Here is a 15,945-nt window from a genome sequence, read left to right as displayed (position 1 = left end):
AAATATTATAACAATGTGGTACTTTTCTGTTTACATTCACTAGTTACTAAAATGCAAGGCTTCAAAAATGCAATATTTAGCATTTGTATGAATATTGGTATCTGAGCCGATTTTCAATTGCATGTAACTACTAAAGTAATAAATATTAAGCCAAAATATTTGGGATATTTTCATATATGCATAAAATAAATGAACCTGTTTACAAAATTCCATAAAAGTGTTACAAGTGGCCACCACTTTTCTAATTTTTGCTCATTTCACATAGAATGACCCAATGTTTGAGTTGTTTACATTACTATGTGAAAAAATTGTATTTATGAAGTTGTTTCATACTTAGATTTTGCTTGTTTATAATATACACATGTTTTGTATAAGGATGTAATAGGTATCAAATTGGTAAGTTAATATGTTTTGCATCTAAGTCAAATGTCTGACTGCAAACTATTTCTTTGCACAAGTTATATTTTTTTTTCATTTTTAATTTTATTTTCAAATTTTCTATTAATATGTGTGTTATCGCTTTTGCAACCAACATGGTCATTCAAGAAATACATCTGAGTTATCAATACATTACAATAGGGAATCCATTTTTTCTTTGCAGATTTCCTGTTTGTTAAAAGTAATCAGATTAGCTTGCAAACACTAATTGTGAATAAAATATGACAACGTATATAAAGTACAAATTGAGAATGGAAAAAGGTTAAAAAACCAGCAAACAGCTGTTTCGGCACTCTAAAATACAAGTGCCATCATCAGTGCATTAAAAACGAAAGCAGGTTCACCCGACTAAAACACAGTCGAGGCGAACAATGGAATGAGAGACGAGTTGTAAAAGATATGAGAGCAGTACCGGAAACGATGACGTCAAGGTTACGTCAGAACTCCAGAGGACAGTTGCAATCAGGAGAAAACGTCACAGACAAAAAAAAAAACAAATAACAGACTTCCAAACATTAGGAAAAGGGGGAGTGCTAGACAAATCATTGACGATTAAATTAGCATTTTTTTCCATATGTAATATGACTCCCAAAAATCTAAATCATGAATGGACGAACACTCGTGAATAACTTTGGCGGAAGAAAAAATAAAATTATGACCGCAGGACCAACAATGTTGAGCATTAGAGGAGCGTTTGAGATCCTGTTTTTTGACGTAATTTTCGTGTTCTTTTATCCGGAATTTGAGGGATCGTCGAGTCTGCCCAATGTAGACCAATTTGCACTGGCAGGAAACACTGTAAATGCCCCATTTGTCAAGGTTGTGAACAGGGTGTTTAAGCTGTGAAAATTTTAATTTATTAACAGGAGAAAAAGTGACGGAAAAATGAAACTTTTTTAAGATTTTCGCAATTTGTAGACTGATTTTAGGAAAAAAGGGTAAGACAACGGAACTCGAATAGTTCACAGGAGCAAGTGTTTGATTTTTGTTAGTGGAGCTACATAGCTTCTTATAAATGGTATCAATAATATCTGATGTGAATCCCCGATCCACCGCAATACTTCGTAGGTAATTCAGTTCTGATGAAAGTAAATTGGAATTTGAACAAATGGCTAAAGCACGGTAAATAAAAGATCTAAAAGCAGCCAATTTTTGTTTAGGAGGATGAACGGATAACTTGTGGGGGGGGGGGAAGAGAAACAGCAAAGGGTTTACGGAAAACAGTAGTTGTAACCGTATTGTCATGACGAGTGATGGACACATCAAGAAAAGAAAGATGATTACCAGATTCCAATTCAACTGTAAATTGAAGATGTGGGTCAATAGTATTTAGGATGGATAAAAGGTTATCAAGGTCACTGACAGACGAGTCCAAAAGCACAAAAATGTCAACGTACCTGACGTAAAAATCAAATTGTTTAATTTTAAATAATTTAAGTTCGAAATAGTGCATGTACAAATCACTTAGAATTGGACTCAAAGGGTTGCCCATAGCAAGACCTTCAGTCATCCGGAAAAAATTACCGTCGAAAACAAACGTGTTAAATTGCACAATTCATTGATCTCAAAGTAGGAAAAGTGATGTTCAGTTAATCTCATTTTAAGGCAGTCTAACGCACCTTCAAGAGGTATAACAGGTAACTTCAACAGGTAACTAATTGTGACTTTCATTTTCAATACGCATGTTTGGTCATAAAAATAAAATATATTCCTGATACCAAATTTTTATTATCGTTAGTGTCACTGAGCCCACTTAACTATTAATATTGTATTCCCTTCTGCACTCATAAAAATGTAAAAATACAGGATGCCAGATTTTTTATTTAAATTTATTATGTTTATTTTATTTATTTCACTTTTTTTTCCAGGGAGTGGCAATGTTCCTTGTCCACAAACTTCCCAAGAGTCCTATTTACCTACACACTCAGAAGGATCTGAAGATAACATACCTGTTGTGGCTGCAGTGCAAGAGGTTCCATCAGTGAGTACTTTTCTGTGGGGACAACGAGGTTCTCTTGATCCTCCTCCTATATATGTAGCAACTTGGAAATTTTCCCAGTACAGTGAACTCTTAATAACTCAGTCCCAAGAAACCAATTAAAACATTCGAATTTTGGAAAGTTCCCACTGACTTCTCGAGTTTGAAGCCCAATGAAAACTTCCAGCAAAAGAAATGTTTAAGTTATAAGGTGTCAAGTTATCACACGAGTTGACCGTAGTTTGCTTTTTTTTTCTCGTCCTACCACTTAATTATCAGAAATGGAAAAAGTTTTTAGTGTTTGTTCAGGCTTTATCCTTTTCTTACCACATTTAGCGTTATGAATATGTTTATTTTGACTAATACGCTTCATTTTCATTTCTTACCTTCATAATTTTATGTCTGGTTGTCAAATTGAAAATACATGTCCAAAATTTAAAAAAAAAAAAAATATCATCCTTTATAATTATTTCAGATATTGACTCCTGTTACTACAGAATTTGAAACAAATTCTAATGTTACTAAAGAAATACTGAGACATCGCTTCAAATGTTAAAATCAGAAAGTCTTTTTTTTTTTAATTTTTCTGCAGGGAAATTAAAATGATAGCTTAAAAGAGTTGCTTTTATTGTTGATATAGATTTGTAAAATTCAGTAAGTTTATTTGAAATGAGGTCTGCTTTATTTAAACTGGTAAAGTTTCAAAGAATGTATGATTAAAACTAATTCCATATTAACCCTCATGCTAACACATAATGCTAATTTTTTGTCTTTCTTTCTTTCTTTAAACCATTTGCTTTCATGGACATTTTAAAGCAGTTTTCATTTTGAATTCCAATCAATTTGAGCTTGATTTTCATTGCTCAAAATGTTGCTCTGAAGTGAATTGATTCAACTGAATCACTAAGAAAAATGTTACCTTAGAGAGAACATCGAAGTGTTACGGGAGAGTTATGGTGTCTGCTCAAGGGGGACAACAGAGTGCTATTGTTTAATCTGAGAATTTCAATTAATTTTCACCATCTTTTTAAAGCTTGATTCAAATGAAAATACTGGATTACAAACTACAATGTTTCTAATCCTCCAAACTGCTGAAAAAGAGACACAAATTCAATACTGCTGAGCTAAGCACAAAAATCAAATCTGCACTTTTCAACAAAATTGAGTAATTGTCATCTGGTGGTTCTTTGACAACTTTTACCAAAATACAGTGTTTCATAGTAAGTTTTGAATAATGAATGTTTTTTTTTTTAAACTTATGAAAAAGTGGAATTTGAATCAAATGTATGGAGGTGTAAAACTTTAAAGAGCTATATCTGAGAATAAAGGCCTGATACACAGGTTCTGGTGGTACAAGGTATAAAAGAGGTTTTACAGTTATTAGTGCTTTCTTGGATCATGGATTGAAAAAGATGATTGTGATGGTGATATATATTGAGCCTGCTCTGGCCAACCTTTCTATCCAAATGACCAAAATTACATGCTTCAAAATTTTCTGCACAATTTTCATGTTAACTTGTTCTTTATTAGGCAACCACCTTCAAACAGCTTAAGAAAAGACAAATGACGGGAATCTCTTTAATTTGTTTTAAGTTTTAAAAATTAGGAATTATGTCAACAATAAAAATAATTTAAATTTATTCAACAAAGTTAAAACGGAAGATTCTATCAATAACCCCAGCTTTAAAAATTCCTGAAAAATAAATACAAGACAATGATGGAGATACTTGAAAAAACAGCAGAGAAAAGACAAAATTTTTGAGCACTTGCGGAATCAAAGAGGAAGTGACATACTCCGCCTCCTGAGAATTTAAGACTTCTCAAACCCTTTGACTCTACTTCCTTTTTTTCCACGAAATCAGTCCTGCTCTGACTCCTATTCGACTCAGCCATGGCAGCACTGCAAACTCAGAAAGTAAATGACCAACTTCAATTCCTGAAATTTTAAGACCCCCCCCCCCAAAAAAAAAAAAATCAATCCTACTCCAACTTCATGCTTCAACATAGATGAACTGGATCCAAATCTTTATTTCTTCAATAACCCACACACACAAAAAAAAATTCTTAAGTTATGTGGTTTATTATATTAATGTGCGGTAGAAAATAACTGGAACTTCCATTTGTTTCAAGAAAAAAATAATTCAGTACTACTTAAGTAGAAATATAAATAATAAGTATTGCTCTTGTTTGCATAATTTTCTGAATTTAATTTTTAATTGAATACTTATTCTCTTTATTAAAAGTTTTAATCTAAATTTTATCAAAGTTTCAAATATTTTTCAGGGGGAATCATCCTCTAATGTAGAAGTAGATCCAAATGTTGGCATTGCTGCTGATGCTGCATGTACTAGAGATGGAAGTAATGCATCAGATACCGATGTTCCTGCTAACTATAACATGGAACATGCATACTCAACTGCCTCTAAAGCAGCTGCAGGTAATTTTATGTTGCAATTGTTCTCTCTCTCTTTTACTTGCTAAAAAATTTTATTTTTGCATATTTTAGTTCTTTGCAAAGTTCTAAATTTTATTTCCTTGGAACCTATAAAGCTCTTTGAAACAGTAGCAGCCTAAGATTTTGAAATAACTCTGAGTCATTAAAAAGTCATACATTTTGAACTATGGCTACAAAAATTTAGTTTTTAGGAGTGCTTTGCAACCTGGCAGAAGAAATGTGCAAATTATTAAATGGTCATGGTTTCTAAGGTGTTTATGTCATGCAAATGATGGGATATGCGACAGTGATGCTAGTTATGCCAATTTGTTGAGAATAGTAACGACTAACCATATTGCTCCAGTAGATATTTCTTTTTTTTTTTTATCGAGTATGTGTTATAAATGTTTTACGACACATGCCTTAGATGTCTTAATACTGTACTTGTCATAGTTGTGTTTTAAATTTCTGAGACTTTTGATTTTATTTTACTTATTTCATATGAGGCAATAAGAAGAAAAAGGATGTAAGTGCTAAAATTAAAAATTTTGAGAACCAGTACAAATGGTAGGTGAATTTCTCCTCTGTCTTGGGGCAAGAGATAGTACTAGTAGCTGTGGTGGGCTCTGCTATACAACATGATTTTGAAAAGCTCTTCAATGCAAACTTACCTAGGACTGTAACTTTAAATGTGTTTCATTCAAAACTTGGAAAATGTCCACTTACATCCCTTGCTTCTGACTGCCTCATATGAAATCTGAATTATCCTTTTTTTTTTGTGTCCACCTATCTTTTTTGTCGTGGGAACATTTTAAAGAATTTTGCCGAGGTACAACTGCTTTCCCATCTTGTGAATGATTTACTAATAAACAATGCCGCTGTTTTCGTCCAATTATTCAAGATTATTTCGACTAAAATTGTAAAAATCTCTTTTATTATAGCAACTACTCCACGCAAACATGCTCGAAAGTCTCCTTTGGTAACAAGACAAATGGAATCCCCTGTATTACAGCTGTCAGATGCTGCAAAGAATCAGCTGGAACATCTAATGATGGAAGGTGATCTTTTAGAAATGTCTCTTGATGAAACTCAGCATATTTGGAGCATTTTGCAGGCTACAAAATTGGGCCGTGACTCCTTTTCAATGTCACCATTTTCTGACGTAGAGGTAATCAAATCTTTTTATCTGAAATCAATATGAAGTTCACTGATTAAACTTTTGTCTATGAAGTAGAATTAGAGAACAAGGAAAATATGTGTTTTGCAATAATATATATATATATATATATATATATATATATATATATATATATATATATATATATATATATATATATATATATATATATATTGCTTTTTAAAACATGTTGACTAAAATGAAAACTTCCCAATTATTAGTGTTAGGTGATGAAATAAAAATTCTTGAACCATTTCAAGCTCATGTTTCAAAAGTAGCATCCACTGTAGACAGTGTTTAAATTTTTTTGTAGGACTCATAATTCAAATAGAACTTTCTCTTTAATTTGTGGCAAAAGCAATCATATATTTGAAGAGTTTACTTCCAAAACGGATTATATCCACTTTTAACCCCCCCCCCCTTTTTTTTTCGTTTCCAGGATGTCTAATATAAGCCCTATCAACCCATGAATTTCTTTCTTCTCGGAAGTGTTTTATATCTACTGTTAAAGAATGCGTAAACATTGTTTTTACCACCTAAACTGTGTATATCCATCCCCTTATTTCTCGTCAGGTCTTTTACAGCGAAGTAGAACCTATCCCTTATTTGCCGGTATCCACTTATTCACTTTCATATCAAAAGGGCACATATCCAAATTTGGATTTGCCACTTCTAACTCAAAAGTAGTTCACAAATAAAATAGCGGAGCAAAACACTGGTTGAGCATTTCCAATCAAGCATGATACCCATCCGTATTAGAAAATCGCCGCACCTTGCTCCTTGTGCAAGTCTGTTATCAGTTAGGCAAGCACGACTTCAAATTGTGATTAATAAATTAATATTAAATAATTGATATTACTATCAAATTGTGATTAATTAATGATTAAATTGTGATTGTGATTAATTGTGATCTATTAATACCTACTACTTGTTATTTGAAGCAGCTTGGGTGGTTTCATTGTTCATACTTAATTGGATTAAAGGTCCCCTTTTTTTTAAATGTTCAATGAAAGGATTAAAGTAAGTAGGAAGGAATAAAGAAGAGTAAAAAAAAAGTTATATTGAAACATGTTAAATATTTTGTTTCAATTTTAAAGTTTACTTCTGTAGAAAATGCGCCTTTTTTTTGCAAAAAGGAATATATCCAAAATAAAATTGGCAATTTAGGTCTGATAAAATTGTGAAAAAAATTAATAGATTTATGCCAGTAGTCACATGTTATTCTACCAAAACATTGTAAAAAATTTGAAATTCTAACAGTGTTCACGTGTAAAACGTTTTTTTCATTTTGCAAAAAAATATAAAACTGGATATAATCCGTTTTGAAAGTAAACTAGGAAATGCATATTTTTTTTTTGCAAAAGGGATGATATCCACTGTTTTACACCAGAAGGGAATGTATCCAAAATAAAATTTGCAGTTTAGGTCTGATAAAATTAAGGAAAAATGCTTAGACCTATGCCAATAGTCACTTGTTATTCTACCAAATCATTGTGAAAAATTCTAAATTCTAATAGTGTTTGTGCCTAAAACGTTTGTTTCGTTTTGCCAAAAAAATATAAAACTGAATATAATCAGTTTTGAAAGTAAACTCCTCATATGATAAGATCCTTGGTAGGCTTTCAGTGTAAAGTTTTTCTAATTCGTACTGCATAAAAGCACCTACCAGGACTACTAGAACTATCTCTTGCCCCAAGACAAAAGAGAGATTCACCTTCCATGTGTACTGGTAAAATCCAAATTCTTAATTTTGTCACTTACATCCCTTTGCTTATCACTGCCTCATTTATTGAATCCAACCCAAAGTTTCTACTGTGAATGCTCAAAATAATGCTTTGAAATTTTCTTTTCACCAGCAATTCTATTTTGACTTTGAGCAAATTTTTATGCATTCCAATCACTCTCAGCTCTACGCCCTAAAAACTTTTTAAGATTTCCACCAACAGTGGGTGCAGCCAAATTTTAAAAGAACTAGTTTGTGTTCAATAAACTCGCAAAAAGCCAACCAAGACAATATGGCTTCTGTCTAAAAATCCATCTCATGTTCCTAGTTCTTCTAATTGTTTCCATTGAACAATATTATAATTAATTTTTATGCGTCTGAACATTATCTGGACATTGAATAATATAAAATAGGAATAATGTCAATGAAAAGCATTAGAGGATTTAAGATTAATTTTTACTTCAATGAATTTAAAATGCATCTTACGAAAAAAATTAATGTTCCAATTTTTACAAATCAGTATTTTACAAGTATATATCTGTACTGTTTCTGAACAAATTCCATGCACCGCAAGGTTCATTTTCTTCAGTCAGTTTAGTACCAGAAGTTAACCAAATATTGCTTTCTTTCTTGTTCGGTTACTATTGGTGTAGGACAGGTTTCTAAAGTGGATGCCGCTGGGTAGGGACAAAGGTTGTCTCTAAGTGATATATGTTGGAACTCGACTCCAAAATCGAATCATGTTCGAAAAAATGCTCACAATGAGAATGGATCATCGAGAAATGCGCCCACACCAAAAATTTACATTACTTGGAGTATGCATTTAAATTAGATCAATTCAGGATCAACAGGACTACAAATTTTAATCATTCTTTGAAGAAAGTAAACAACAGCCAATGTGCAGAAATACCATAAAAATTAACCACCTCTACCTTATTTGGTGAGATTCGTATAACAAACTTAGAGCATATATTTTTTGCATTAGTGATTATTTTGTATATTTTTTAATAGTATTTGACTCTACATTGATTTGCTTAGTTCATTTGATATTATACTTTTCTTGATAATCCATTGTTTTTGCTCTTTAGGATAACACAAACAATGTTAGATTTAAAACTGAAAAAAAGAAAATAAAAAAGAGAAAGTTAGATGACACTAAAGGAAATCTCATGAAATCAAAGGTAAAATATTATTAGTATCCTGTATGAAAAATCACTCCTAAGTATTTATCTATTTGCATGGAATTTTTTTCAAGTATCAACTGACATATAAAAATTAATTTATACATCAATATACAACTAAATTAAACCAGTTACTCAATCATATTTTTTACAGATTGCTAAAACAAAGAGTAGGCTAAAAATTCAACTGAAAGAAAACAAACAGAAGAAAAAGAAACTTCGTTTGGGAGGGAAAATATTTGGTCCTCATGAGTCGCATTCTTCTGCATCGACAGGATCTGCTGCTGATGGTAACATAAAGCACAAAAAACTGAAATCAAAAATGGATTTCAAAGATGCCAGAAGGGAAGGTACTTTTCATTTCAAGAAAGAAATGAAAGATGGTACCATCAAAACAGTGAAAATGAGGTCAAAAATATTTGACAAAAGTGTACAGAAAAAGATAAGGAAGCCCAATACAAAAGGCAGAGTAGAAAGGAAAGTCCATTCTGGAAAAGGAGAATCTCGAGAAAACGAACCTGATGATAGATGCTCTGCATCTAACTGTCTTCGTCCAACTGGTAAGTGGTTTCTCATAGCTATATCATCCTCAGACTGAAACCTCATGTTTCACATTTACAAAAGATGCTTTTTTTTTGTAATGATTTTTAGTTTTTCGAACGACCTGCCATGTGTTACTGTCATGTAAAAGACGGGGGGGGGGGGGGGGGGGGGGGGCAGAAGATACTATTTCTTGTTTTAATATTTTCTTTTGAACAGTAATTTTATTGAATTCCCAAGAGTTTAAAGTTACTTTTTCAAAATGTGAGCAATTTTTTCTCAGATAATTTAAATTTATTATATCATTTAATCGAAATTCAATAATGTGCAAGTTTCTTTGGTTCAGAAAAGGATGTGATGTTGTAAATGTCGTAATTGCAAAAGATACCAATGACATGAGGATCTTTGATTGACCCTCAAGTTGGACATGAAATAGTAAATGTACCACCAATCGCTTTTCATGAGCTCTGGAGGGTCAGGAGCCCTCAAATGATTGTAAGGGAGTAGCAGAACTAGGAATATTTTTAATGTTTTGAAATGCATGCCAAACTGACTCTGGGTTCAGTATCTCATTTCAGACGCAATTTTCAAAACACATTTTTTTTTCAAAAAACACAATTGCTGGATATATTTGGTAGTAACACAAAGGGAAGGGTTTGGTTTAGCGGAAGCTTTCCTGGAAATTTTAGAAGGCTTAAAAACGCATTTGCGACTATCCCGGAAAATTGTGTTATTGAAGTTTTAAAAATGCAATTTCGGGATACACGTTAACACGTTAGGGGAGGAAGTGGTTGCTCTAACTCGGAATTTTTTTGATTTTATAAGGCCTAAGCTTGTCGGTAATCAGCAGCTGTCCTCCCCGTAAATTTTTAGAAATCAAAATTCTGAAAATGCAATTTTAAGTTACCTTTAATGATATTAAGGAGGATTGGGGACTCTGACCCGAAAGTTATCCAAAATTAAGTGCCTAAAAACGCAATTTGGGACTCTCTCTGGTATTGTCAAAAGGGTTAAAATCTTTTGGATCTGTGGTGTTTTTATAGCAGGGCCATTCCGAGGCCAAAAAAGTAAAGAAGTGTATGAAATTGAAGGTTTTGTTTTGGTTTTTTTTTATCACATGTGTCTTAAAATACAGGGGCTTCTTCCCCAGAAAGTTTAAGAATTTGCAGTTTTAAAAATGCATATTTGAGGATATTTGGTAATGTTAGGGGAAGAAAAGGTTTGAGGCTTGAGGGTGCTCCCCCCCGTCCATTTTTCGAAATTGCAATTGAAACCACATTTGTTATCTCTCTAATTATGTTAATAGAAGGAGGGTTCAGGAGCTCACCAATGAAATTTTTTTAAATTGTAGTTCTAAAAAACGCAGTTTTAGAAGATTTTTGGTGATGAGATAGAGAGATTCAAAGCCCAACCCCAGAAAGTTTCTTAATTTGTAGTTTTAAAAATGCATTTTTGATAATGTAAAGGGGGGAGGGCGATATTCAGGGGCATTCTCCTGGTATTCTATTATGAAATTGAATCTATTAAAATAGAATTGTCGATTATGCTATGAAAAGGTGGGTACAGGGGCTCTCCCCCGAATTTTTTCTAAATTATAGTTGCAAAAACCAAGTGTTAGACAATTTGTAGTAGTGTTAGAGAGATTCAGGAATAATCCCCGGGAATTTTTTGAAATTGAAATCTTCAAAAACACAATTGTACCATGTTGTTGACCATGTTTGGTAACATTAAGGGTATCGGCAATATTTCCTAATTAAAGCTCACAAAACGTAATTTTGGTTGACTTTCAATGATGTAAGGGGGAGGAGTTTCCGGAAGCTCTCCTCCTGAAACTTTCCGAAATTGAAACCCTTAAAACTGAGTTTAAGACAACCTTTAATGATGTTGGCAAGAGGGGGGGGGGGGAGATATTCCCTTGAAGAAGTTTTAGAAGATCTTCAGTATTGTTAGAGGGAAGAGAGGTTTGGGACCACTCTTTCTTAATCTTCGGAGGCGCTCCCCCAGAATTTTTCTCGGAATTGAAGTCCTAAAACGAAAGTTAGACGATCTTTGGGGATATGGGGGGAGGGTCCGGGGACAACTTGATTTTTTCAGAGATGAAGTCTGAAAAACAAAATTTCTGGCAATTTTTTATAGCATATAAAACTTCAAAAATTTCCGGAGGGGGGGGTCTGCCCCCCTTCCCGCTGGCTATGGTCGTGCCTCAGAACAATAGTAAGATGTCTTATTGTTATTCTGAGGTTTACATGGTTCACTGTTGCTCCGAGACAACAATATAGGCTTTGTAAAATCAAATAAATATTTTTATCATTTTTAAATTAAAATTTGATAAGAAATAAAAATTATTTTTATTTCGAAAAAGAAATAATCATTTTTATTTATTACTTTAAAAAAAAATAAATAATCATAAGTAGCATGCTCTTAATGCACAAAATTTGCAAAAAGCTAACTTTAGGCTGATTTAAACCAAAAATAAGAAGCAAAGAATTCCTTTGTAATAAAAAATTAAATGATGAAAATCAATATTAATTTTGTGCAAAACTTGAGAGTAACATTGATCTTGATTTTCATAGTAATCTTGATTTTTAGTATGTAGTTGAATTTCATAGGACTTTTCTGTGGAAATAATGGAATTTAATTTCTGAAAAGAGATGAAAACTCTGGTGCAAAACCCCAGTCCATGCAAAATTCAGAACTTTTTATCATGGTACTAGACTTTGTTTTCAGATTAACACTCGAAAGACCGAGGGGCCTATGTGACCCCCTCGTGTAGTTGTTCAATTATTCAAATAATATCCAATGGGTCTTAATGATAATTTCTGACTTTTCATATTATGATACTATTTGACTGTTTGTTTAACCATGTAGTCATTCGCCTCATAGTACTGTGAATATTGATTCTTATACCTAGAAAGACGTGAGGGGCTACAGTGTTGTAGCTAAGATATCTTACAAAGAAAAATATATTTTTTCCTTTCTCCTAATTGTTGTAGCATAATAAAAATGCACTCTAGTTTAACCTGCAACTTCCTCTTTTTTGCAGCCGGTTATATATCCAAATGCTATTAATACAGTGAAGCACCGTTTATACGTTTTTGAGGGGACTGCGTGAAAAAAGCGTATAAATCAAAAAAAGTATTATAGGTCTACGTTAATATGTATTGGACTTAGCAGTGACCAATTTAAAAAATGGATAAATGATAAAAACGTATAAACAGTGCTTCACTGTAGTACCTTTTGGTGAGTAAAGATAGAAAAACTGAAAATAATTGAGCACAAAGTTTTTATTTAGTTATTTTTAAAGAAGGTGGACCAGACATGTGGGATCTCCCAGGAAGAATTTTTAAAAGAATCACCCAAAAAATGGGTTAGGGCCACACTGGTCCCTTCAGTCTTTCTAGGTATACAGAAAATGTCAGTCCTTCTAGTGTTAAATGCAATAAATTGTGATATTCTCGTAAATGTGTTCAATTGTTATTTAAACTTACAGGAGATGCTGTTAACTGGGTACAATGTGATGGTGGCTGTGAGCAGTGGTTTCATTTGTTGTGTGTAGGCTTGGACATGAAGGATGTGAGTGAATCTGAAGATTATATCTGCTTGAATTGTGGTGGCCGAAACCACAGCTTTAAAGAGGAAGGTTCTTGCTTAGATATCTCAACTGAGTCACAGCAACACAGCAAGGGTTCATTCTCAAACTCTGAAGTCATGATCGACTTTGAAAGCGCCTCAGAAGTTGCTGTTTCAGTTTTGGCAGGATTTGCCAAAAACTCTTTTGCTGCAGAACGGATGTCCAATCAAATGGATAGCACATCAAAAGAATCCACTGATTACTTATAATTTGTTTAGGCTCTCTCTGTAAGAAACAGTTCGATTGTCCACACTACTTCATGACTGTCTTTGTACAAATTTCAACATCCTTCATCTTTGCAAAATGGCAAGTGAATCATAACTTGTTTTATCACACATAAAAACTCAGATAAGTTCTGAATTTGTATGTATAATGAGATTGAGTTATGGGATATGGAAAGTACTTTAAACATTTGCATTCACTGTAAAATCTTTTTTTTTAAATTAAAATGTTTGTATTTGATATTTTAAAAGATAAAATCATCTTCATGTGGCTCATTCTAAATATTTATTTGACTGTATATAATATTCATATTAAATATTAAAAATTCTTTTAAAACTTCACATCACACTGTTATATTACAATTTATTTTAACTGATGAAACTAATAAGCAAAGCTGATGATTGCAGATCTTCCTTTCATTTTTCGTGTTTACCTTTTAAGTTGATAAAAAATCTATCAAAAAGAAAGAAAAAAAATAGAGATAGAAAATTGTGTGTTTTCACAAAAACTGGTATAATCAATGAAGCTTAAAAGAGAAATTTTGTTTTTAAACTGTGTTAAATGTACGGTTATTTAATAAAAGCATATATAAATAATATAGTTTTAATAAAAAATTATCATGACACTTATTTTGTTTGTGTCTTGAAAGCTAAAATTTTATATACATGCGTTGTTGTACATCTACAAAACACATGTTTTTTAAGAAATATTTTCATCATAACACACAGTGTAATAGATTGTCTTTTTGAAATTACAGAAAGTCCTTTTCATGAATAGTGTATCATGTCACTTGCATGTATGTGTTTCAACATTAACCAGAACATCTTTATGTACTGTAAATTGCATCCATTGTGTGATTTAAAATACTTTCCTATATTCCCAAGTATGTAAGAATAGAAAACTTCTAAAGAGTGATGCAGTTAACTCTCTGTAATTTGCAACTCTCATCTCTTGATATGTTGTGATATAATTCAAAAAAGCAGTTTCGATAAACACGCTTAAAAAAAAAAAGAAATCAGTATTGCAAAAAAGAACATTTAAGTTTAATTTTAATTGGTTAGGCATAAAGTTTCTATCCCTACTAGCATCCTTACTGCTATTATTATACATTTAGTATTTTCAGTTGCAAGTATATGAACATGAAAGCTTGTGCTCAGTTATTAAAGCATTGTTTTATGAAGTTTCGTACTGATAAGATAAGGAACATTTTATTTAAAAAAAAATCAGATTTATTACTTTCTTTTTAATCTGTTTAATCTAATTTTTTTACTACAGTACTACACTCTTCTAGGTGTGCACATTTAATTGTCCTGAGAAGATCAAGATTGTATTCCATTTTACATCAGGCATCAGCACAACCAGGATTTACCTTCTGGGGTGTGGGACTTTTGTCATATGTCCTAACATGTGTATTAGTATTGGCATTATGTAGTGAAACCAAGAGTTCTGAAGGGTTGACACCACCCTTTGCAGCACCTCTAGCGCCTGGCATTAGATCATATCTGTTGTTACTGACAGGGCCAGATTAAGGTATGGGGCACCAGCCTAGAGCACCAACAGTTGGGGGGCACCAAATGTGTAGGTAAAATATTGATTTTGGACTCATTCCATATCGCACTATTATTATGGCAAGATGTAAGTATTAAATCTAGAAAAAAAAATCCCTGTAAAAATTTAATCTTTTCCACAAATTCCAAATCACTCCAAGTTTGTTCTATATTTACAACACTATTAAAATTTATTCCATAGATAATTTTTATATTAATGGGTTTACTGCAATGGGCAAAGTTTGACAAAATCTTCTATTATCATGTTTAGTTATCTTAATGCTATGTCACTTCTATTTTTTTAATAATGCTTAGGGAAAAGAGGGAGCATGTGAACATGGTATGTTTTAATAGGATAACATCAAGCAAAAAATCCTGAAACTTTCTCTAGAAATGATGTCAAAACTTTGAGATTAGAATCAAAGTTTAGGAAAATATGTATGAATATAAAATAGTTTTTTTTTTAAATAAATTTTCTTTATCAGTGCAACACTATCAACACTATTCATTAATTGCATACATTCTGCACCATTAAGCACTATGCTTAATTATTCTGTAAATTACTGAGAGCTACTTGCATTTATTTTCTTTGTAAATTTCTGATCTTACTAGAAACCTGAAAAAACCTTCATTATATAAATCTTCCTGATGTCATATTTGCATTTCTACCATTACTATTTTTGATGCATAATTGTATATTTTTTCAATATTACTTTACAATAGTTTTCTTTTTGTACTTTTTGCATACCTGTGATAAGTTGGAAATTTAAAGAATAGGACTTTTGACAAAATATGATAGATGAAATCCTTTGTTTTCTAGTTTAGTAGAAAAAAGCTTTTGATACTATTTGTCAAGAAAGCATAAGTAGCCTGTACCTTATCAGTTCATGCAATGTTTAGACAGTTTTAGTAGTATCTAGACATTTCAGTTTCGTTTATACTTTAGTGTATCATTAAAAAGAGATTATTTTTATGCTTTGTTTCCATGGGTTGTAACAGTATAAAGAATTTATTAAGTTAAAGAATATGTAAAAAAATGTGACGAAAAATTAGGAACTTAAAAGTACTATCATA

The 15,945-nt window shown here is 32.1% G+C and overlaps 1 protein-coding gene across 1 annotated transcript in view; it reads left to right on the top strand.

Moving 5' to 3' along the window:
- The window catches only part of LOC129227818 (lysine-specific demethylase 5A-like), a 163,755-nt gene extending 148,049 nt beyond the window's left edge, over window positions 1–15,706 (top strand). The window contains exons 30-35 of the mRNA XM_054862431.1: window positions 2,307–2,419; window positions 4,700–4,853; window positions 5,792–6,018; window positions 8,839–8,931; window positions 9,086–9,491; window positions 12,962–15,706. Of these exons, the coding sequence (XP_054718406.1) occupies window positions 2,307–2,419; window positions 4,700–4,853; window positions 5,792–6,018; window positions 8,839–8,931; window positions 9,086–9,491; window positions 12,962–13,311 (1,343 nt within the window). The 3' untranslated portion in view covers window positions 13,312–15,706. The remainder of the gene's footprint in view (window positions 1–2,306; window positions 2,420–4,699; window positions 4,854–5,791; window positions 6,019–8,838; window positions 8,932–9,085; window positions 9,492–12,961) is intronic.
- Window positions 15,707–15,945: the final 239 nt, after the last annotated feature.

Source organism: Uloborus diversus, chromosome 8 (genome assembly GCF_026930045.1).
Source record: "Uloborus diversus isolate 005 chromosome 8, Udiv.v.3.1, whole genome shotgun sequence".
Taxonomy (NCBI): Eukaryota; Metazoa; Arthropoda; class Arachnida; order Araneae; family Uloboridae; genus Uloborus; species Uloborus diversus.
The sequence above is the reverse complement of the archived record's forward strand: the minus strand, read 5'-3'. Positions and strand labels throughout refer to the sequence as shown.